The sequence below is a fragment of the Crocuta crocuta genome, unplaced genomic scaffold (genome assembly GCF_008692635.1).
Source record: "Crocuta crocuta isolate KB4526 unplaced genomic scaffold, BGI_CrCroc_1.0 scaffold222, whole genome shotgun sequence".
Lineage (NCBI taxonomy): Eukaryota > Metazoa > Chordata > Mammalia > Carnivora > Hyaenidae > Crocuta > Crocuta crocuta.
In genome coordinates, this window is record NW_027528806.1 from 1,903,730 (window position 1) to 1,926,411 (window position 22,682).

Genomic DNA, 22,682 nt, shown 5'->3' on the forward strand with positions numbered 1-22,682 from the left:
GGGGGGGGGGGACAGAATCCAAAGCCGGCTCCAGGCTCTGAGCTGTCAGCAAAGAGCCCGACGTGGGGCTCAAACCTACAAACTGCGAGATCATGACCTGAACTGAAGTCGGGACACTTAACCCACTGACCCACCTAGGTGCCTCATGTTTGTTTATTTTGAGGGAGAGAAAGAGCATGAGAGCTGGGGAGGGGGAGAGAGAAAGTGTCAGATCGCAAGTAGGCTCCAAGCTGTTGGCACAAAGCCCGATATGTGGCTCAATCTTATGAACCATGAGATCATGACCTGAACCAAAATCAAGAGTCGCACACTTAACTGACTATACCACCCAGGCACACCCATGTCAGTTGTTTTCTATCTGATCGTATGCTTAGTATTGATAAACCTACCTACTTCTCCCTCCTTTTTTTTTAGATGTTTTCTTCTCTTACTATACTTAACTATCTTTATAAGCATTTATATAATTTAATGGCCTGACATAAACCTTTAGGAAGCCTTTTCATGCAAGTTACTTGATTGCTCTTTCTAGATATTTCCAGTTTGAGATGCCATGGTTCTGATTTTCCCATGCCTCTTAAAATCCTCACCTTTCCAATTCATGTTTTCTTCCTGTGTGTGTAGATGCCTTGGAGCTAGTGGGTCAAAAGTCTTTTTTTTTTTTTTAATAAAGCAATCTGCATTTGAGACACCAAAAGTTCCATTTTCCTTAAGTAGTTCTGTGCCATCCTGACAACCAGGAATCTTTCTCTTGAACCCTACATGACTCTTTTTCCACTCATTTCCACTTCAGAGAAAAAAGAAGTCTTACTGGAATGTGGTAAATAGGGAGTCCACTAAATTTCCGGAGATATTAGTTTAGGAAGGGGGTAAGTTTTCTAGTGTTGAGGTAGTTTTATTATAAATAAAATCAGTAACTTTGTCAGATTTAAAACTTTTATAGATTTTTAAGTCTGTAAATCACTGAACATAAACAACATGTATATACGTATTATGTTTATGTCAGTAACAAGCTTCATATGCTTATTCATTAGACTTTGAACAATGAAAGTGGATAGAATCCATACATTCAACCAGAAAATATAGTGCTTTTGTATCTTCTGAGGATGAAAACCAGTGCATTGGTCCTTAATTCCAAAATCTTCTGTCTGTTGTTCTATGTATTCATCTGAATTCCAGGTCTATATCACAAACATGTGCTAAGGTTTATTCACCTTACTTCTCCAAACCAGCTTCTGTCAGCCCTTTGCTTTTATCAGTTGCACCGCCCATCAGTCAATCAAAATCTTGGGTGTTCTTGGGTTTCAAAATTTTGATATGTTCTTCTGTTCTTTTATATTTTCTATTCTCTTAGCTATCAAACATATAAAAATCTTTCATGAGTTTCTTTTTTTTTTTTTTTTTTTTTTAAATCTTTCATGAGTTTCTTTTTTTCCTATTTAGTATCCTGGTTCCAACTCTTTCTCAAATCCAACCTTCCCAAATCATATTCAGAGTAAATCTTTAAGGAGAAATATTAACAGATTCAGTAGCCATGTAATCTGTAACTTTATCACTGTGTTGTAGCCCACCAACTGAACTATAAGTTTTTTGAAGGCAAAAACCAAATCTTAAATTTCTCTATGCCTCTGTAACACCTGACATTTGTTGAGTTAAAAACTTGTTGATTGACTTACATAAAAGGAAGATAAGATTTTTCCAGGTTTGTGAGATACATATTTGTAAATACGCACACATAAACCTACCTATATTGGCAGAATTTATTGAATTTAAATTCGTAACATTTAACTTGGCCTTTTGTACTTATGTAACATAATCTTTGTTTGATTTTATTTGTAAGGTACGTCTTATTCAGGTTATGAAGCAGCAGTGTATTCAGCTGCATCCTCCTACTACCAACAGCAACAGCAGCAACAGAAGCAGGTGGCGGCGGCAGCAGCTGCTGCTGCTGCAACAGCTGCCTGGACAGGGACCACCTTTACTAAAAAAGCACCATTCCAAAATAAACAACTGAAACCAAAACAGCCTCCCAAACCACCCCAGATTCACTATTGTGATGTTTGTAAGATCAGCTGTGCTGGACCACAGGTACTTAACCTTGTCTGTTTTACCATGAGTCTTCAATGGTTAATTTTTGATAGTTAAGTATGATTGATATTCTGACTCTAATGCTTATGGAGAAGGTTTACATTTCTTTCCTGTTAGCTTTTAGCTAACACGTATTTTCCTAAACAGTCATTTTCAAAGAAGTATTTGTATTGAGACATAAGAATTCTGTTAAGAAAAAACTTTTAAAATGATGATGAATGTTAATGAATAATGGGCAGATTGTACTTTTTTTTCATGAAAGTTACTTTGCTCTTTAAAGTAAAACTTAAATTTAACTTAGAATTCTCATATTCAAATTAACGGGGTTGGGGGTAAAATTGAATTTTTGTTTCTCTTTTAGCATCCACAGCTTGCTTAACACAATTGGCTCTTGATATCCTTAGCTCTTCTTTGAAGTCCATTTTGAGTGTATGGATAGAATTTTACACCTGAAAAAGACAACAGAGATATTTCAGCTTTACAGTACTTGCATTAAAGATGAGAGGACTTTGTCAAGTGTGCTGTTTTTTGGGAGCATATAAATAGCAGAAGATAATTGTCTTTCTGGAATTTTAAAAATTCTTAAAATAAGTTTTTTTTATAATCTTTGCAGGATAACATTTGTAATAAGACTGACTTTTGTATATCCTTCATAGAATGTTACTATTGCTGTATAATATTTTCCATGAGGGAATAGGAACTATGGAAACCAGAAAGATGTGGGGAGGTGTCTTTTTCAAAAATATCAACTAATGAAGCATGTAAAATCTTTATTCCCTCCTTCCCCACCCCCGCTGTTTTGTTTTTTTTCCTTATTGCTACTGTTTAAAATATGTGATTTAGGCATGAGTGTTTATAAATTCTAATGTGTTCGGCTCTTATCCCAACAAAATTTGTTAATGTTTAAGAGTGTGTATTTTTATATAAAAATTGATAAGCAGTTTGGCAGATAAAGGCTTATTGGAAAGGAACAGACTTTGACTCTATAGTAGTTTCTTTCAAAAGGTTGTATTATGTTTCCTACTCCTGCCCCACCTATGTACATTCTTTTTAATTTATTAGATTAGTTCTACTTTTAAATACCTGTTTTTTTGGATTATTTTAAATTGGCCAATATTCCCTGAGTTACACGAAATTAGGAAATAATTGTGGAATATTTAATACATATGACTAGTTACATGGAATCTTTTTTCTATTTTGAGTGTGATAGGAAACAGTTTCATTGTGATTACATGGTTGGAGGAGAGCGAACAGGTGGGAAATGTTGGCGGTGACCCAGGATTAAACATGGAAGGGTAGCCTATTCCACAATGGCTGTTTAGAGGAGATGACGCTATGAGTGTCCTAAGAGATATTTTGAGTATGTGATATCCACATAAAAAAGATAGAACATAGCTGTAGGATGATGGGTGAAAAGCAGCATTTTAATGAGTATATGTAAGGCTGATCATAGTCTAGATCATTCTGAAAGAACAGGCCAAGGATATTTCTGCAGGTCAGAGGGCAGTGCCTTAAGGGACTGATGAGCCTTAGGGGAAAATATTGATACTATAAGTTAGAGTCTAGGTGTCGACATAAGGAGGGAGAATAAGTGGGTTCAGATTTAAGAGGCTGTGGTTCCCAGTCCTGGCTCCACCACTGTGTGGCTTTGGGCAAGTTGAAGGCCTTCACTTCTTTGGGCTTTTGTTTCCTCACTTCTGTAATAAGGACGTGTCCTAAATAAATGAGCCTCAGAGTGCTTCATGGAGCTAGTTCAGGCTACTGCAGATAATGAGAGAAGAATCAAATGGGTGGGTCTTAGGTCTTCCTCTTTTGTTTCAAAAACAGAACAACTTTCCCTACTTCTGCATGAGATTTCACTTGGAGAAAGGATTCTCTTATTTAAAAGTTAGAAAATCACTGTTTTAGGTAATCTCTGAAGTCTCATCCAACTCTGAAATTCTGTGATGAAAATACAATTCTATGTTAACTATACATCTGTCTTAAAAACAATTTTAAAAATAAAACATGAAAGAGGAACTTTTGGCCCCACTAAAGACAAAACAGCAGTCCTTGTAGCCTCTTAATTTTAACAAGTCTGCCTTCCTTAATCATCTGATTCAAGACAGTTTTTAATACACAATTCCACTGTTTTGTTGAGTAATATTATAACAACTTTTTCCTTGTAAATATATACAATTTTGGCTGTTACATATTTTAAATAGGCTTTTGTTTGAGATGGCATGGGTTCTATGTGAAAATGCATTCTGAGTAGGAAAATTAGTTTTATAAATAAACAGACCTGTTTGTAAAGAGTCTTGTTACTATTCAGTAATTTTTTTCATGATGTAGATCCAGTCCCCCCAACTTGATTCTATAATGAAAATAATTTGTAGAATGATCACTCTGTCCATGATTATACATAAGCAGTAAAAGATGCAACTTCTTAAAACTGGAAGTGGTGTACTTTTCTATCGATAATGTGGCTAAGTATGAAAGACTTCTGTAAATCAAAGTGTTAGATAAGTGTATTTTTGGTAAACAAAGTACAGAGAACCACAGATAAATATAGATAGATAAATAGGGAATCTCACATGCTCTGGTAAATTGCTTTTACAGTTGTTTAGTACTCATTTTTATAGGCGTATTAGAGATTTGATAATTGAATAATTTTAAACGATATAGATAGAAAATTAGCAAAGCAAAATTTATCCTTTTTGTTTGAAACAGACTTATAAGGAACATTTAGAAGGACAGAAACATAAAAAAAAAGAAGCCGCATTGAAAGCCTCACAAAATACCAGCAGCAGCAACAACTCCACTCGTGGGACTCAAAATCAGCTACGGTGTGAGCTCTGCGATGTGTCTTGTACAGGAGCAGATGCCTATGCTGCCCACATTCGTGGTGCTAAGCATCAGAAAGTAGGTGTTTTTTCCCCACACACCCTTATGTCTTACTCTGTTTTCTTTTACTTTTTCAATGGAGGGTTTAAGAATAGGTGACTTCAAAACTTAAAAACTTTGAGTGGATTACAAGCCTTGTTTATATGTTAATATACATAAAGGTACTATCAAATAGTTATTGCTTAACGAGGAAGACTGGAGACTTTAAATTGAACTAGATCATTTATTCTGCCAATTAGAAATTTGTTGTATGATTATTTGCCTCTTCTTGTCATACTTAAGTCTTGGTTGGTGAGCATGTAGCCAAGTTGATTTCATCTTTCTCTGCCTTAGTTTCCTCACCTCGTGGTAGGTGGAATATGTATCGAAATCTGCTTCACAGAGATTGTTTTGAAAGTAATGAGTTTTGTGTATAAAAATACAAAAATACAACAAAAATATAGTTCAGATTTTCATTTTATAAAATCTTTTAGACAGACTCAAAGATCTATACCTTTTGAGTTTCCTGACAAATAAATGTGCTTTTATTTTGTAGGTGGTTAAATTACACACGAAACTCGGTAAACCCATTCCTTCAACAGAACCAAACGTTGTTAGCCAAGCTACTTCTTCAACAGCTGTGTCTGCTTCAAAACCAACTGCCTCTCCCTCAAGCATTGCAGCAAGTAATTGTACTGTGAATACTTCATCAATTGCAACTTCTTCAGTGAAAGGTCTTACAACTACAGGAAACTCGTCTCTTAATAGCACATCCAACACTAAAGTATCAGCAGTGCCTACAAACATGGCTGCCAAGAAAACCTCTACACCCAAAATAAACTTTGTTGGCAAGTACTGAAGATTCTCTGTGTTCTTCCTAACTCTGTCAAAGTGATGTTTCTCCTCCCATTCCAGAACTAACCCATCTGCTTTATGCTCTTGTACCCATTTCCCCCTTTCTTCTCTGGGAACTTATTCAGTCACATACCTGTTTTTTTCTTTGAGTTTTTAAGCAGTCCTCAGTCTTCTAATGGTTTTTTCTTTCTTATAGTCATACAGGTTTACCTGTGTCTTCTGTAGTCTTTTAAAATACAAAAACAAAAAACCAGACATTTTCTTATTACTCTAATCTCCTCAAGCTGCAAGCTAACTCTTCCTTTCTCTACTATGCTTTTCATCTATCTAGTCCTTAGTCTGTTTTAGTGTTTCCACTCTATTCTTCTAAGACTACTTTCAGAAGTCACTAAAGACCTGATTGCCAAGTCCAATAGCTAGTTTTCAGCCTCACCCTGTTGACCTCTGTAACATTCACACAGTTGATGGCTATATCTTAGAGCTTTAAAGTCTCTCCTGTGTCCACCCATCTCTTTCTCAGGTGTCTCTATTGGTTCTCCTGCCTTCATGTTCATTAAATGGTGGTGCTCCTAAGATTGTGATTCTGGCTCTCATCTCACTCTAGTTACCCAGTGTTCACAAATTGTCTCATTCACTCCACTGTGCAGGAACTCTGAAATCTTTCAGGCACACTCAAAACTCCCACGTTTTAGAGTTGTAGGAATTACCTGTTCATCATCTGTGTGGCTCTCTATCGCCAACCAGTGTCTCATTCTGTCACAAGAATACCATGAAATAATCTCATCAATTTGCTTTTTTTTTTTTGACATGGAAAACTTCACTGACATTATTTCTGTTTGTTTATTACCTCCTTCAGTTTGTATACATAGTCCTTTTGTTTCTGACATCACAGGTTTTCTACAAAAAATGTCAGTTTTTCTTCATAGCTACTGCCTTGTTTTTAAGCCTTCAAAGTCTCTTCCTCAGAGCTTTTTCTCTTATTGTATCCAGTCTCCAACTCTTGTCAAAGTTATTTTATTAAAATATGTGTCAAGTTGTGTTAGTTTCCTGCTTAAAAATTTTCAGTGGCCTTCTGACATGTTTGAAAAAGCTGTATTCCTTAATTATGTCATCCACAGTCTTGAGAAATCTCACCCCTGCCTTATAGGTCATCACCTCTGTCTGGTAATTGATTTTGATGGCTTCCTTGAATTTACTGTAGTCTTTTAAACTTCATGTTGTTGTGCATGGTGTTCTATTTAGACATCATTCTCTTCTTTCTGCCTGGCCAAGTTCATACTTGTTACTCTTCTTTCAAAGCCTAGCTCAAGTGACACACCCTTGGTGAAGCCTTTCCTAACTGAATCATGTTAGAGGGGAGTGGCTCTTTTTTTTTTTTTTGATCATTCCCATAATACTATTTCTGCTTACTGTAGCAATTACCATATTGTATTGTAATTATTTGTATCTTCCCTTAAATTGTTGGCATCTCAAAGGCAGCTACACTGTCTTATTCTTATATCACCAAAACTTAGGGCATTGCCCAGGTGGGAGGGAACTAGGCTTACAAACATGAATTAGGCTTAGACCCTACCTTTTTAGGTACTTGCTATTCATTTTTAGGCACTTGATGTTAGTAGAGTCCTGGTGGGGATGGAGAGGATCATTGGGTGCTGGAGAAGGGCAAAATTCAGACATGTATTTATTTCATTAATACAATAAAAAGGCCAAATGATTTATGTGTTCTTCAGAATTCTGATGTATGTCAGCAGGAGTTTGACTATTGGTAGGAAAAATAAGAACTTTATCTGAAATTTTTCCTGTATCAGATTATACATTTATACAAAAAGAAAGTTAAAATTACTTTTTATGCTCTTCTAGGTGGGAATAAGTTGCAATCAACAGGAAATAAAACAGAAGACTTAAAAGGAACTGAATGTGTTAAAAGCACTCCTGTCACCTCTGTACAGATTCCAGAAGTAAAGCCGGACACCGTGTCAGAATCAGTCACACCTGCATCTCTTGCTGCTTTACAGAGCGATGTACAGCCAGTGGGACATGACTATGTAGAAGAGGTATTGATTTGAGAATACCATTTCTGTGAGATTAGATATAGGAGAGAAATGTGTCACTTTGTTGCAGGCATGTTTTAAGTATAAAATTAGATTTAGGTTACTTATGAAGGAATATAATGTAGGTAATTTTGTTAAAGGTTTTTTTTTTTTTTTTTTTTTTTTTTTATTTCTGAGAAAGAGAGACAGAGTGAGCAGGGGAGGGTCAGAGAGAGAGGGAGACACAGAATCTGAAGTGGGCTCCAGGCTCTGAGCTAGCTGTCAGCACAAAGCCTGACGTGGGGCTCGAACCCATGAATCGTGAGATCATGACCTGAGCCAAAGTTGGGACGCTTAACCAACTGAACCACCTAGGCGCCCCTTAAAAGTTTTTAAAAAGCATGCCGTTTAAGGTTGCATAAGTGGTATCATGGTTTTTTTTAATTTCTCTCCTTCTCTGCCAATAACCATCACTGTGATATAAGGTAACGTTCCATTTGTTTGGTAGGCATTCTTGTATCCTTCAAGTATCTCTCATATAAAGAGTAAAAAAAATTGGTGAGCAGTAAAAATGTTGAAAAAGAGAGCCAGTATTTCTTTCTGAACAGTCATTTAGTTTCATGGTAAAATTAAAGGTGCTGATTTAACAGATCATGTTTATATGGTTTCTCAAGCTGATGAGAAAGCTTCCTGTTTTCTAGGTAAATTCAGGAAATTGAGGAATGAGGGAACATTGGAGGGCCTAATAAATATTGGCTGTTAGCAGAAGGCCCAAGATAAAGTGGTATAGCACTATTATTTACTTTCACTGTGTCATAGAACATATATAAGTTTTCTGAGCTTCAGTGTCCACATCAGTAAAACCTGAATATTTCCAAAGTTGTGAAGATGAAATAAAGTACCTGGAATAGTGCCTAGCATCTAGTAGATTTAGTAAATATTTATTTTCTCTCCCATCAAAAAAAAAAAATACGTATTATGTTATCTTCTTTGTTCACCAGATAGAAACCTGGAATGTGTAGTTTATAAGTAGTTCACAGTTTTAAAAGTATAGCTCTTAAGAGAGTAAAGTTTGGTTATCCAAAGAAATACTGGGGCGCCTGGGTGGCTTAGTTGGTTAAGCGTCTGACTTTCGCTTAGGTCATGATCTCGCGGTTCGCGGGTTCGAGCCCCGCGTTGGGCTCTGTGCTGACTGCCAGCTCAGAGCCTGGAGCCTTTTTCAGTCTGTGACTCCCTCTCTCTCTGACCCTCCCCTGCTCACGCTGTCTCTCTCTGTCTCTCTCCTAGAAATAAATAAAAAACATTAAAAAAAAAAAAAGAGTTTAAAAAAAGAAATACACATGGCCAGGACACCATAGAGAATTTTGTCCAATTGCATTTTTTTTCCTTTTTAAAATTTATTTATTATTTTTGTGAGAGAAAGTGCAAGCGGGGGAGGAAGCGAGAGGGAATCATAAGCAGACTCCATGCACAGTGTGGAGCCCAAGGCAGGGCTTGATCTCACAACTGTGAACATGACCTGAGCTGAAATCAAGAGTTGGACACTTAACCAACTGAGCCACCTAGTACCCCTAGCTAATTTCATTTAAATCTAAATGTTTACACATAGATAAAAGTATTGTAATTAAAGTTAAAATACATGCCTATACATCTTGGATCCTACAGTTAAGAATTTTAAAGGTTCATTTCTGTAGGTTATCCTTTCAAAAAATTACATTGTCTCTTATTTTTTCTCCTACTTCAGACTCTTAATTATTTACAACATTTCCTTATCACAGAATCTGTGAAGGTTGTGAATGGAAATCTTCAGCTGTAGCATACCTGTTATTATTCTTGTTTTTGTGTGTGTGTGTGTCAAGGTACGAAATGATGAAGGAAAAGTAATTCGGTTCCATTGTAAACTATGTGAGTGCAGTTTTAATGATCCCAATGCTAAGGAGATGCACTTAAAAGGGCGAAGACACAGACTTCAGTATAAAGTGAGTAAAATTTCAACATCTTTTTTTTTTTTTTTTTTTACACAGCTTGGAACATTCTACGTGGAAAACAAAGCATCTAAACATAACACTCAGTTTGTGAACTTCATTCTAACATTAGCATGTCATGTCTCATTTAGATTCAGATGTTTGCTTTTTACTGATTAGTTTGTTATACTTAACAGTATAACCATATTTCATCACTTTTAGTGATTTGTAACATTGCTTGGATCCAGTAATATGTAAATATAGTTAATTGCTTCACAAAGTGTTTTGAAAGAAGTATCAGGTCTTCATTTACCTTCTCTGTCTTGGTAGAGTTCACATTAAAATGAATTTTGAGATGAGAAATTCTTCATTGAAAACTTCAAATGTTAAGCTAAATCCAGATTGCTAAAAGTTGTTTGTTTTGTTTTTTGTTTGTTTAATATTTGATTTATTTTTGAGAGAGCATGAGCAGGGGAGGGCCAGAGAGAGGGACAGAGGATCGGAAGCAGGCTCTATGCTGACAGTAGCAAGCCCAGTGCAAGCTCGAACTCATCAACTGAATTGTGAGATTATGACCTGAGTTGAAATCAGATGGTCAACTTACTGAGCCACCCAGGTGCCCCTAAAGTTTTTAATTAGGCTAGACTAATACACTAGATTAATGTTTTCCCTTCTAAGCACAGAGGTGGTGAAAATTAAAATAGTCTGTTTTTTAACCCTGACACTCAAACATTTAAAATCATCTACTTACAAACAAGTAAAAGAAAATTAAATAGCCATTAGTTCCCTAAAGATTTCTTCTTTTGGTTAGCACAAAGTTATATACTTTTTACATAAGAAGTATATCTTCATAAGTTTGGTCAATTAAGAATTTGGGGTGTAGGAGGGGAAAAAGAATGTTTATTAATGTATTCTGAACCTTTCCTCTTTTACAACTTATTTACTGATTTTACTCTTATAATCTATGATGAAAGAATATGTGGGATTGTATGATTTAATAATATGTATAGATTGTTAGAGGGGCTGCTAATTTTTTAAATGTCTTTATTAACAGAAAAAAGTAAATCCAGATTTACAAGTAGAAGTAAAGCCCAGTATTCGAGCCAGAAAGATTCAAGAAGAGAAAATGAGGAAGCAAATGCAGAAAGAAGAGTATTGGCGAAGACGAGAAGAAGAAGAACGTTGGAGAATGGAAATGAGGTAATATCTTTTACTTCTAGTAGCATGATAGTAAGTGGTTCAGCCTTTCTAAAAAAACTTAGCTATTCAGAGTATGTGACTCCCATTCAAAGCAATCCAGATTTGTTTAATGAACTTTTAATTTTCACTTTTTAGGAAGATTGTAGGTCTAGGAAAGAAATGCATTAAAATTAAGTTATTGACTATTCTAGTATTTGACCGTGGCCTTAGTATTAGGAATTATGGTAAGTTGAATCCTAATATATGTTAAGTATATGAAGAAAAAGTTTAATATTTTATATATATTTATATATTTCTTTTTAAATATATATATATTTTTTCTATGTTTATTTACTTTTGAGAGAGAGAGACAGAGCATGAGCAGGTGAGGGGCAGAGAGAGAGGGAGACACAGAATCTGAAGCAGGCTGCAGGCTCCAAGCTGTCAGTACAGAGCTTGATGGGGGTTTGTACTCATGAGCCGTGAGATCATGACCTGAGCCAAAGTAGAATGCCCAACCGGCTGAGCCACCCAGGTACCCCTAAAGTAAACTCTGCACTCAGCATGGCACTTAAACTCACAACCCCAAGATCAAGAGTCACATGCTTTACCAACCAGGTACCCCAAAGTAGTGTAATATCATAAATAAATGCCTCTTTAAAACAGAATAGAACATTTGGTTATATGATAAAAAATATCCTGAGTATAAGATTTGGTATATTCTAGACATGAATAAAGTGTGGGCTTGTTTGCTTGTTTCAAAGAAATTTCTGTTAAAGAAGCTTTAGAGGCTACAGGGAAGGAGAAGGGAGAAAACATGTCTTCTGGAGATATATAAATGTTTGGTTTTATTAGTATAACTGTCATATCTTTAAATAATGCAGTTCAGGGCCACCTGGCTGGCTCAGTCAGTAGATCATGTTACTCTTGATTTAAGGATCATGAGGTCAAGTCTCATTGGGTGTAGAGCTTACTTGAAAAAATTAAATAGTACAGTTCAGTGTTTTTAAAGTAATGTTCACAGAGTTGTGCAACCATCACCACAATCAGTTTTAGAACATTTTCATCACCTCCAAAAGAAACCACAAGACCCATTAGCAATCACTCCCTATTTTCCCCAAAACCCCAACCTTTACCCCCAGGCAACCACAGTATACTTTGTCTATAGACTTACTCTGGAGATTTCATATGAAATGGAATCATATAATATGCGGACTTTTTTGTCTGTCTATTTTTGCTTAGCATCATAATGTTTTCAAGGTTCATGCATGTTATAGCATGTGTCAGTACTTTGTTCCTTTCATGGCTGAATAATATTCCATTATATGGATGTATAACCTTCATTTTATTAATTGATAGACATTTGTGTTGTTTCTGCTTTTGGCCTATCATGAATACTATTGCTAGGAATTTTTGTGTACGAGTTTGAAAATTTTATTTCAGAAAACAAGAACAGAACCAAAATACCACTTTTATAACCCACTTTTTTTAGCTATATGTCAACTTTTTAAAAAATGAAGCTAGGGTTTTTACATGGCAGTGTAGTATTCACTTATATAGATGTATGATTTTCTTTATAACTTTTCCCATGTTGTTAGATATTTAGGTTGTTTCCATTGTTTCTCTAAGTAATCATTACATTGACCATCTTTGAGGCTGTATTATTGCATAAATCATGGTTGGTTGCTAATAATAAAATCCTAGAAATGGAAATACTTGTTTGAAGGAGACCTGTACTTTTGCCTATACTGAGTAGTATAACTTCAGTTATTTATGCTATGCCTTTTATTTCTGTTACTTAACTCATAACTGGAAGCCTATATCTCCCACCTCCCTTCACTCATTTGGCCCATTTCCCGACTCCCTTTCCCTCTGGCAAAAATCAGTTCTCTGTATTTATAGGTCTGAGTTTGGTTTTTGTTTGTTTTTTGATTTTTTTCAAATTCACCTATGAGTGAAGTAATAGGGTATTTTGTCTTTCTCAGTCTTTTTTCACTTAGCATAATACCTTTTAGGTCCATCCATGTCATTGCAAATGGCACTATCTTATTCTTTTTTTAACACTTCCTACAATTTCATGTGTGTGCCAGTCCTCTCTTATCTATTTTATGTATCATTGGGCACTTAGTTTGCTTCCAGTATCTTGGCTGTTAAAAATAATGCTGCAGTAAACATAGGGATGCTTTATCTTTTCAGATTAGTGTTTTCATTTTCTTTGGGTAGATCCCAAGTAGTGGGATCATTACATAAAGTATACAATAAAGTATTGTACAATATATATACAATAAAGTTTAAATCATAAGGTATTTCCATTTTAACTTTTTAGGAACCTACATACCTTTTTCTACAGTGGCTCTACCAATTTACCTTGCCACCTGCAGTGTACAAGGGTTCCTTTTACTCTACGTCCTTGCCAACACTTGTTATTTGACAGACTTAATTTAAAAATTTTTTTGAAATGTTTGTTTACTTTTGAGAGAGAGAGAGAGACAGACTAAACACAATGGGGGAGGGACAGAGAGGGAGACACAGAATCTGAAGCAGCCGCCAGGCTCTGAGCTGTCAGCACAGAGCCCTAGCGGGCCTTGGTTCGAACCCACGGACTGTGAGATCATGACCTGAGCTGAAGTCGGACTGTAAACCAACAGAGCCACCTAGGTGTCCTACAAATTGAATTTTATTTCATGTTTGACCACTTGCATTTCTTCTGTGGTAAATTGCTTATTCATTTATTTACCTGTTGATTTGTACAGCTACTGTATTGTACATACTAACCTGTTACTAACGTGTGACTTTAGTTTTTGCCTTTATGTATTGATTTTTATTTTTTATTTAAAAAAAATTTTTTTTTAAATCTTTATTTTTGGGAGCGAGAGAGAGTGCATGCAAACAGGGGATGGGCAGAGAGAGAGGGAGATGCTGAATCCGAAGGAGGCTTCAGGCTCTGGAGCTGTCAGCCCAGAGCCCGATCAGGGCTCGAACTCACAAACTGTGAGATCATGACCTGAGCTGAAGTCAGAGGCTTAACTGACTGAGCCACCCAGGCTTTTTGATTTTTTTAAATGTATTTACATACATCATTCTTATTATTTTATGAGTAAGCTGCCTTTGTAATGCATTAGAAGTTCTCTGTACTTATGCATCTTTTCCTCTTCTGATAAATATTTATTAAACACCTATGATGTGCTAGGAATTTACACATAGTGTCTTAGACACTGAGTATGAATTAGTAAACAGTGGATAAAAACCCCTGCCCTTATATAAATTAAATGTTTGTCTTCAGTAACAAAGAACTGTTCAAAATTGGTAAGAACGTGGTCTTCCAGAGCCTTCAGTTTGTTGTGATTCATTTTTCTTTCAAGACCTAAAAGAGAGGTATGTCTCTATACTTCTAAGTCAGGTGACCTAAAAAGCACTGCTTATTCCCAACCTGAGGAAATTGGTAATTTTTACAGAGCTACATGAGAAACATACTTCTTTCTTAATGTTTTATATTAAATAAATTTGTCTACTAAAACCTTATTGCTATCAAAATTTCCTTTATTTTTTTTTTTTAATGTTTGTTTATTTTTGAGAGAGAACTGGGGAGAGGCAGAGAGTGAGAATAATAGAGGATCCAGAGCAGGTCTGCTCTGACAGCAGAGAGCCCGACGTGGGGCTCAAAATCACAGAACCATGAGATCATGACATCAGCCAAAGTTGGATGCTTAACCAACTGAGCCACCCAGGCGCCTCTCAAAATTTGCTTGAGAGACATGATTTCCCTTGGGAGTTACTGATATCATAGATTGAAGTTAAAAGTAAAGGGAGAACTGGGAGAAAGTGAGATAGTAAAAAAGAAATTAGATTCTGAAGAGGACCATTAAAGCAGAGGTTATATACTAAGCTGCCCATAGTCCCAAGTTCAGCCCATGGGTATTTGGTATACATGGTATTTTTAATCTGAACCAACATTAAAGATCCTGAAAAACGTTAATAAAATCTTGATGATTTTGGGATTGCAACCTTTATTCCCTTATGGCAATAATTAATAGGGGCTGGGTGACAGCTGTTGTCTCTAGCCAGAACATGTGCTTTCTACTTTACTGTAGTCCTCTCTACCCTTAATATATCCCTCAAAATGAGACAGAATGTGAGTTGCCATTTATCACCGTCTTGCACTGTTGTTTTTCAGATGTCTTTGTCTATGCCTGTATCATATATGGGGAAATTAAAAGTAAAGATTCTTTCTAGGGGTGCCTGGGTTGCTCAGTAGTTAAGCATCCAACTTTGGCTGCGGTCTCACAGTTCATGAGTTCGAGCCCTGTGTTGGTCTCCGTGCTGACAGCTCAGAGCCTGGAGTCTCCTTCAGATTCTGTCTCTCTCTCTCTGTCCCTCTCCCACTCACACTCTGTCTCTCACAAAAATAAACATTAATAAAAGAGATTCTCAGGAAAAATAGAAAATTCTTGAATATGTGCTTCAAGTCTTTCATTCACACGTTATTGGTGTGGCCATTTGAGGTAGGCATTTAAGTTTACCATTTTCCTCTTAAAGACGAAGAAATTGAAAGGAACTCTAACATTTTTGGTGTTTGATCCCTTGACTTTGACATCAGTCTATGAAATTTTGTGTTGCTTTTCTCTTTGTTTTCTCACCACTCGCATTTGCTTGCATTTACTTACAGATGAAAGCAAATGAAGGACATTAGGTATAATAGTGGAAAAAGGCATTAGGTAGGCTGATTTGGGAAGGTTTTTTTAATTGCACTTTTTGTTATTATCGATATAAGTTCTTGGGTTGTATTTATCTCACCATTCTCTTTTCAGACGTTATGAAGAGGACATGTACTGGAGAAGAATGGAAGAAGAACAACACCATTGGGATGATCGCCGCCGAATGCCTGATGGAGGCTATCCTCACGGTCCCCCAGGCCCATTAGGCCTTCTGGGAGTCCGACCAGGCATGCCTCCTCAGCCACAGGGGCCTGCAGTGAGTATCCACTTTGTTTATTTACATAGGGGGTGAACGTTTCAGATTGGTTCAGTATTAGAAGATAACAGTGTCGGAGCTAATGCTTAGATTTAGTAGTCTCAGTGTAAGTTTTTTTTTATCTGATTTAGAATTTTCCTTCCTTTTTTTAATAGGTTCCCAACTCATGTCTTTATATGTAAGGACTTGATAGAGTTTCCATGAGTCTTCCTTACTTCAACTATAAGCTAAACAGGAACAGAACCTGTTTTTTTCTTTTTTACTGTTGATTTTGAGAGAGTGAATGAGCATGCCCACACAAGCTAGGGAGGGGCAGAGAGAGAAAGAAAGAAAGAGAGAGAGAATCCCAAGCAGGCTCCATAATGTCAGCACAGAGCCCAACACAGGATTCAGTCTCCCTAACCATGAGATCATGATCTGAGCCAAAATCAAGAGTCAGACATTTAACCGACAAACCACCTAGGTGCCCTGAACTTGTTTTATTAACTTATTTTTTAACATTAGAGATTTTTCTGTCCTTTATTTATCTTAAAACTAGCAAGAGCAACCAATTTTGAAGGCAGCTGCTTTGCCTTCAAAATTATCATCTTCCCATTACCAGTTGTAAAGAATCCTTTTTCCTTCTTCAAATCCTGACCATCTGAAAACCTACTACTACTTCCTAATTGAGTGCAGGATAAGGGGTAGGTAAATGGTTCAACGTGAGCATCACAGCTGATGTATTAGGGAAACTATAGGCATCTTGAAAGTTCGTGTTCCAGGGACGCTGTAAAAGAAAAGAAAAGAAAAGCTAGCTCAGAGCCTGGAGCCTGCTTCAGATTCTGTATCTCCCTCTCTCTCTTACCCTCCCCTGCTCATGCTGTCTCTCTCTCTCTCTCTTTCTCAGAAAGAAATAAAACATTAAAAAATAAAGTTGAGAAAATATTTTCATAACCTTAGCTCTGGTTTCAGGCAAAGCATGTATACATACAGAGATACATACTCTTGATAGTATAACTTTCCATAGTTTGCATTTTTGTTTTTCCTGAAATGGAAAAAGAGAAGATAATTTTAAATCAACACTTTGCATAATTGACTTTTCTTGTTAAAGAGATATGAAAAACATGTATAGTTGAAAAATAGTTTTATTTTTGCCCAGGAAACATCATTTTTAAAGGAAGTAACTTTTTTTCTCTAGCCTTTACGTCGTCCTGACTCATCTGATGACCGTTATGTAATGACAAAACACGCAACCATTTATCCAACTGAAGAAGAGTTACAGGCAGTTCAGAAAATTGTTTCTATCACTGAACGTGCTTTAAAACTTGTTTCAGACAGTTTGTCTGAACATGAGAAGAGTAAGAGCAAAGAGGGAGATGATAAGAAAGAGGGAGGTAAAGACAGGTATGTTTTCAGAGTTACTTTGGGTATTTTTGTTTTTCTTTACATGGACTACTTACACCTATAATAAAAGGTTACAAAAACTAAAAACTCTGTGGTATGAGTGAGTGTACATGTGTCTCATCTTGCTTGGTCAGCTGCTTTTTGTTAAAATGAGAAATACACAGATCCTTACAATCTCCAATCTTGTGATTTTACTCATTTTATTGAAATTTATATAAAACTATTTTGAGTCTGTTTGCAAAGCAGCCTTGGTAATTGCATTCAGCTGCTCTTCGGTTTTTATGTGTTGCATCTGTCCCATTTTCAGTCATTGATGTAGCAACTTTTTTTCCTTAATGCATTGACCGTAAAGCAGGAAGAAGCTTAAGCTCCAGAAATATCTTTCACATCAGTCTTGCATTATGATTAGTAACCTCTCATTTTCCTTTTACCATTTGGAAATATTTTTATATTAAACATGACTCTTATACTAATTTATAAAATGAGACAGAAATGTTAATGTTCTTTGAAATTGTCCCTGTGAGAACTTAGCTCTTCATTTATTTATCCATATTTCTTATCTAAATAAAGTATACTTCTTAATAATATTGAATTCATTTTTATACGTAGTTGATGAAACTTTTAATAGTATAAAATTTTTTTGATTTACTATTGTGTAGATCTTATCATGGCTCTGGTTGAGAAGAGAAATGTCATAATATAATTTGATTTCACTGCAGAGCTCTAAAAGGAGTGTTGCGAGTGGGAGTATTGGCAAAAGGATTACTTCTCCGAGGAGATAGAAATGTCAACCTTGTTTTGCTGTGCTCTGAGAAACCTTCAAAGACATTATTAAGCCGTATTGCAGAAAACCTACCCAAACAGCTTGCTGTAAGTATTATGGAAATGTTCATTTTTACCCCTTGTCTAGTTCAGAAGTTTTTGGCAGGACTAACTGTGCTTTAGTCTAAACCTAAGCCAGCCTTTAAATTTTTGGCTTGACTTCCCATACTGGGTTTTTTGCTTGGTTGTTCAAATTGATAGAACTATTTTCTACTTTGTCTTTTTAGGTTTTATAGTGCTTGTATTTGACATGAAGTCATCTTGCTAATTTATTTAAAAATGTTAAATTTTAGCACATGTCTTCTTCCTGTTCTTTTTCCAAGATTTGAAGCATAAGAGAGAAGGCAGTTGTTACAGGGTAGAAATGTTTTTTCTTTCTTTTTTAAACAAGGCCCCTGTATTGCAAGTTTGTTTTTAAAATTCATAAATCTTTTGCCTATATAATTAAATATATGTTTTTAATAAGATATAATGTAATGAGACATAGCCTTTCCAGTTTGAATTTCCTCCATTTTACTATGTTTCGTGTACTTTGTTGTTGTTGTTTGTTTTGATTTTCTGTGTTTACAATGATAGGAATTACTTCTCCTATCTTTGTCTATTAAATTATGGCAGTGCACAGTTAGTAGAAAATCTCCTTCTTGTCATACAAAAGCAAACTTTTCTTGTTTCAAGTTTGGATTCTAAAAAATTTTATACATTAGTTTGTCAGAATCTCAGGTTAAGATTTAAAGTAAATATTCTTGAGTAATTCGGTGTAAAAAATTTATTTCAAAACCTTGCATTTTAATTAGACATTCTAAATCCAAGGATTGACATTTCGTTGGTGATAGGTAGTCTGCAGCAGTGAGTCAGAATACATAGTACCTGACCACAACAGAGCAACTGGTAACAAGAGGGATATTGAAGCACACTACAGAACTTTAAGCTCTGACAACTCTGACCCTTAACTGTTGTTTGCTTATAGTAGTGACTTATTGTCGATGAGTCTTTTAAGTATATTAGGAGCCAGCAGAATTGGCATTGTGTGTCTGCTTCTTATCCCACTGTTGAGGCTACAAGGGCAGCGGAGCGCGGGGGGACGAGGGAGGAAAAGGTTTGAGGACCTTGAGAGAATTATGTAACTTCCAAGAAACATCTTGATCTTAATTGTGATACTTCATAAAACTACAACACAGGAAATCCATCCTAGGGAAATAACCAGTTGGGCTTAAAAGCAAAATACTCTTTCAAAGTCAGTCTATACATATACAAGTGGATAAACAAAAGAAATAGAATTAATTCTTCGTAATCATCATTGTCAGAGTTGACATTTATATAGTACTTAATATGTCTAGGCACTGTTTTAAGTGCTTTATGTAGTTAATTCATTTTGTTCTCCAGCAATTCTATAGGTTAGGTAAAATTACAGTCCCTATTTTACAGGAACAGGAGTTAAATAGTTTGCCTATGTTCACATCACTAGTAAAATAACAGCTGGAATTTGAATTTAGATACTGTGCTATAAACATAAACAGTATAATTTCTGTAGTCTTAATATTTATATTATAAATTAATATATAAATATGATATAATGAGTATATATTCATTAATATAAACTGGGGCTTATTAAATATCTACCAAATTGCAGTGATTTCTGGCTTTTCTGGATGTTAATTAAGAGTTTTTGCTCTCTGATGAAATACAGATTTGGTGATTTCACAGACAGTTTACAATGGGAAAGGTTGAATATGCTTCTGTCAGGTTCAGGTCTCCTAAGTTTCAGTCACATTCTGCAAGTGTACAAGTACTTAGCTACCCAGATGCTGTTTGGAAGGTACAGTAATAAATACAGCAGTGTTTCTGTTACCCAAGAGTTCATAATCTAAGAAGGACATATCAGAATAGGTCATGATACAAATAATGGTAATTCTAAAAGGAAAGTGTAAGAAATTAGTGATATTTGAATTATTGCAAGGCTTCTTGGAGGAAGTTACAGTATATTATCTACTTTTTAAAAAAAATTTTTTAACGTTTATTCATTTCTGAGAGACAGAGTGTAAAGGGGAAGGACAGAGAGAGAGGGAGACACAGAATCCGAAGCAGGCTCCAGGCTCTGAGCGGTCATCACAGAGCCCACCGTGGGGCTTGAACTCAGGATCTGTGAGATCGTGACCTGAGCCGAAGTCAGACACTCAACTGACTGAGCCACCCAGGTGCCCCATATATTCTCTACTTACAAAATGCTTGAGGTAGAGGAGGCTGGCTCACTCAGTTGGTAGAGCATGCAACTCCTGAACTTGGGGTTATAAGTTTGAGACCTACACTGGGTGTACAGATTGCTTAAAAATAAGATTTTTTATTTTTATTTAACAACTTTTTTAACGTTTTTATTATTGAGAGACAGAGCATGAGCATGGGAGGGGCAGAGAGGGGGGAGACACAGAATCTGAAGACTCCAGGCTCTGAGCAGTCAGCACAGAGCCCGATGCGGGGCTCGAACTCAGCGAACTGTAAGATCATGACTTGAGCTGAAGTCGGATGCTCCACCGACTGAGCCACCCAGGCGCCCCAGGATTTCTTTAAAAAAATAGAAGAAAATGCTTAGGCTAGTGAAAAAATGAAAGATCCATAATGAAACCACTTTGTCTGATAATGTAAAAGATCCAGCTAATTTGTTTGTACTTTTTATTACATAGGTTATAAGTCCTGAGAAGTATGACATAAAATGTGCTGTGTCTGAAGCGGCAATAATTTTGAATTCATGTGTGGAACCCAAAATGCAAGTCACTATCACCCTGACCTCTCCAATTATTCGAGAAGAGAACATGAGGGAAGGAGGTTGGAAAGCCATTAAACTTTCTACTTTCCTATTAACTTTTTTTTTTCATTTACCTACTCTTTAAGATGGCATTAAGCCCTAGAAGGCAACATGCTGGCATTAAATATGAATTTGATAGATTTGACTTATTATAGCAACCAGTTTTGCTTAAGATCACTTGCCAGAAAGTAAATCCTCTTTTTAGTAATGTACTTTTGTATAAAACACTCATGGTATTGTTGATTTTCTAATTTTTTTCTTTTCTTGCTAACCTCAGATTTCTGGAAAAAAAAAGTTCAAAATTTTTCTTGCTGACATAGTGGACACATGAAAAAAAATTAAAGAAATGTTGGTAGTAAGGGGCCACAAATTTAACTTCTATTAAGTTCTGAATATTCTTGTCTTGTATTAAAAAAAGACAAGAGAGTTTCAGAAATAAAATTGGTTAAGTACTTATATTACTTAAACTTTAAGAGATATTGTTATAAGTGTAATCATGGATTTGGCTTGTCCTCAGGTAAATATTTCTAGTTCTCTGAGGTTGCTCTTTCATTTGGAGACTTTTGATAAATGCAGAGCATCCTAATGCATGTAGATTTGGGCCTTTGATCCCAATATTGTACTAGAGATACTGAAAAATAAATGATGTAGGTGTAGTTAGTAAGTTCTAGTACTATTCAGGGTTTTTAAACTTACTTTACAATTGTAGAATATGAAATCCTGCTGGTGCCAGCAATGTTGCTTTAGGGACTGTTCTGTAACATTTTCAAAGCTTCCAAAGCTTTTAAGCCAAAAAGCATGGTCAGTGTCTGCCTTATGTTGGTTCTGTTGTTTTATGGGTCAGATAAAATTTACTTTGTTTCCTTTCATGTTGTTTTTGTACATCTTAACTTGTTGAGTATGGAGTTACATACAGTCTACACTAATATTTCTTTGTGATACAGTAGAGGAGAAAAGAATAATATATATTAAATACTAAAATTAACTTGTCTAAAATAGCATCATTAGGCTCTTAGTTGCTGTCCCTTTAAAAAATTATTATTTTTTTTTTTACAGCAAAGCATTTTTTTTAAGGCACTGGGCTTTCCACAACCCAGGAAGAGAACACTATTTAAAATATGGTCACTGAGAGACATGTCTCATCTTAAATACTTCATATGTACACCATATCAGAGCTTATATGTTGTAAAAGCTTTGCATCTTAAAAATGGTTTGGTGTAAAGGATCTTTTATATGAACATGAGTTTCCACTCAAGGTCTGGCTGTGGATATTGTTAGAAAAACCGTTCCTGAGTCAATCTGGTCAATTCATATGCAACATATGACCCTTAAGATTTAGGGGAAAAAATCTAATATGATATAAATAAAAGTTGCTATATTTAGGAAGAACTTACAGTCATATAACTACTTAACTGTTTCAGAGCACATTTTATCTAATTATATTTAGTCTTAGTTAAATTTGTGCAATGTCAAGTCATTTTATTATGTTGCAAAAGTCTAAAGTTCATATCGCGTTTGTGGTAGTCTTTGATAACCTATCTCTTCTAAAGGAAACAAAATTATATTTTTGTCTGACCCAGACTTGAGTTAGAATTACTGTTCTGGATTTCATAAATACTCTGGTGAGAGAAATGATCAGTCTAAAATTGGAAGAGTTTACTTGAAGACACTGAGCTGAAAAGTTGGATGTGCAAAAAGTGTAGAAACATTGATAGAGTGTTCCTTGCTGCA

At 35.6% G+C, this 22,682-nt stretch overlaps 1 protein-coding gene across 3 annotated transcripts in view; it reads left to right on the plus strand.

Annotated features, from left to right (window-relative positions):
* The window catches only part of ZFR (zinc finger RNA binding protein), an 85,476-nt gene that overhangs the window by 33,118 nt on the left and 29,676 nt on the right, over window positions 1-22,682 (plus strand). For all 3 annotated transcript variants that reach the window (XM_077755830.1, XM_077755833.1, XM_077755831.1), the window contains 10 exons: window positions 1,838-2,085; window positions 4,795-4,986; window positions 5,504-5,795; window positions 7,663-7,856; window positions 9,692-9,811; window positions 10,851-10,996; window positions 15,784-15,946; window positions 17,124-17,329; window positions 18,049-18,199; window positions 20,830-20,971. In XM_077755830.1, coding sequence (XP_077611956.1) covers window positions 1,838-2,085; window positions 4,795-4,986; window positions 5,504-5,795; window positions 7,663-7,856; window positions 9,692-9,811; window positions 10,851-10,996; window positions 15,784-15,946; window positions 17,124-17,329; window positions 18,049-18,199; window positions 20,830-20,971 — 1,854 coding nt within the window. The remainder of the gene's footprint in view (window positions 1-1,837; window positions 2,086-4,794; window positions 4,987-5,503; window positions 5,796-7,662; window positions 7,857-9,691; window positions 9,812-10,850; window positions 10,997-15,783; window positions 15,947-17,123; window positions 17,330-18,048; window positions 18,200-20,829; window positions 20,972-22,682) is intronic.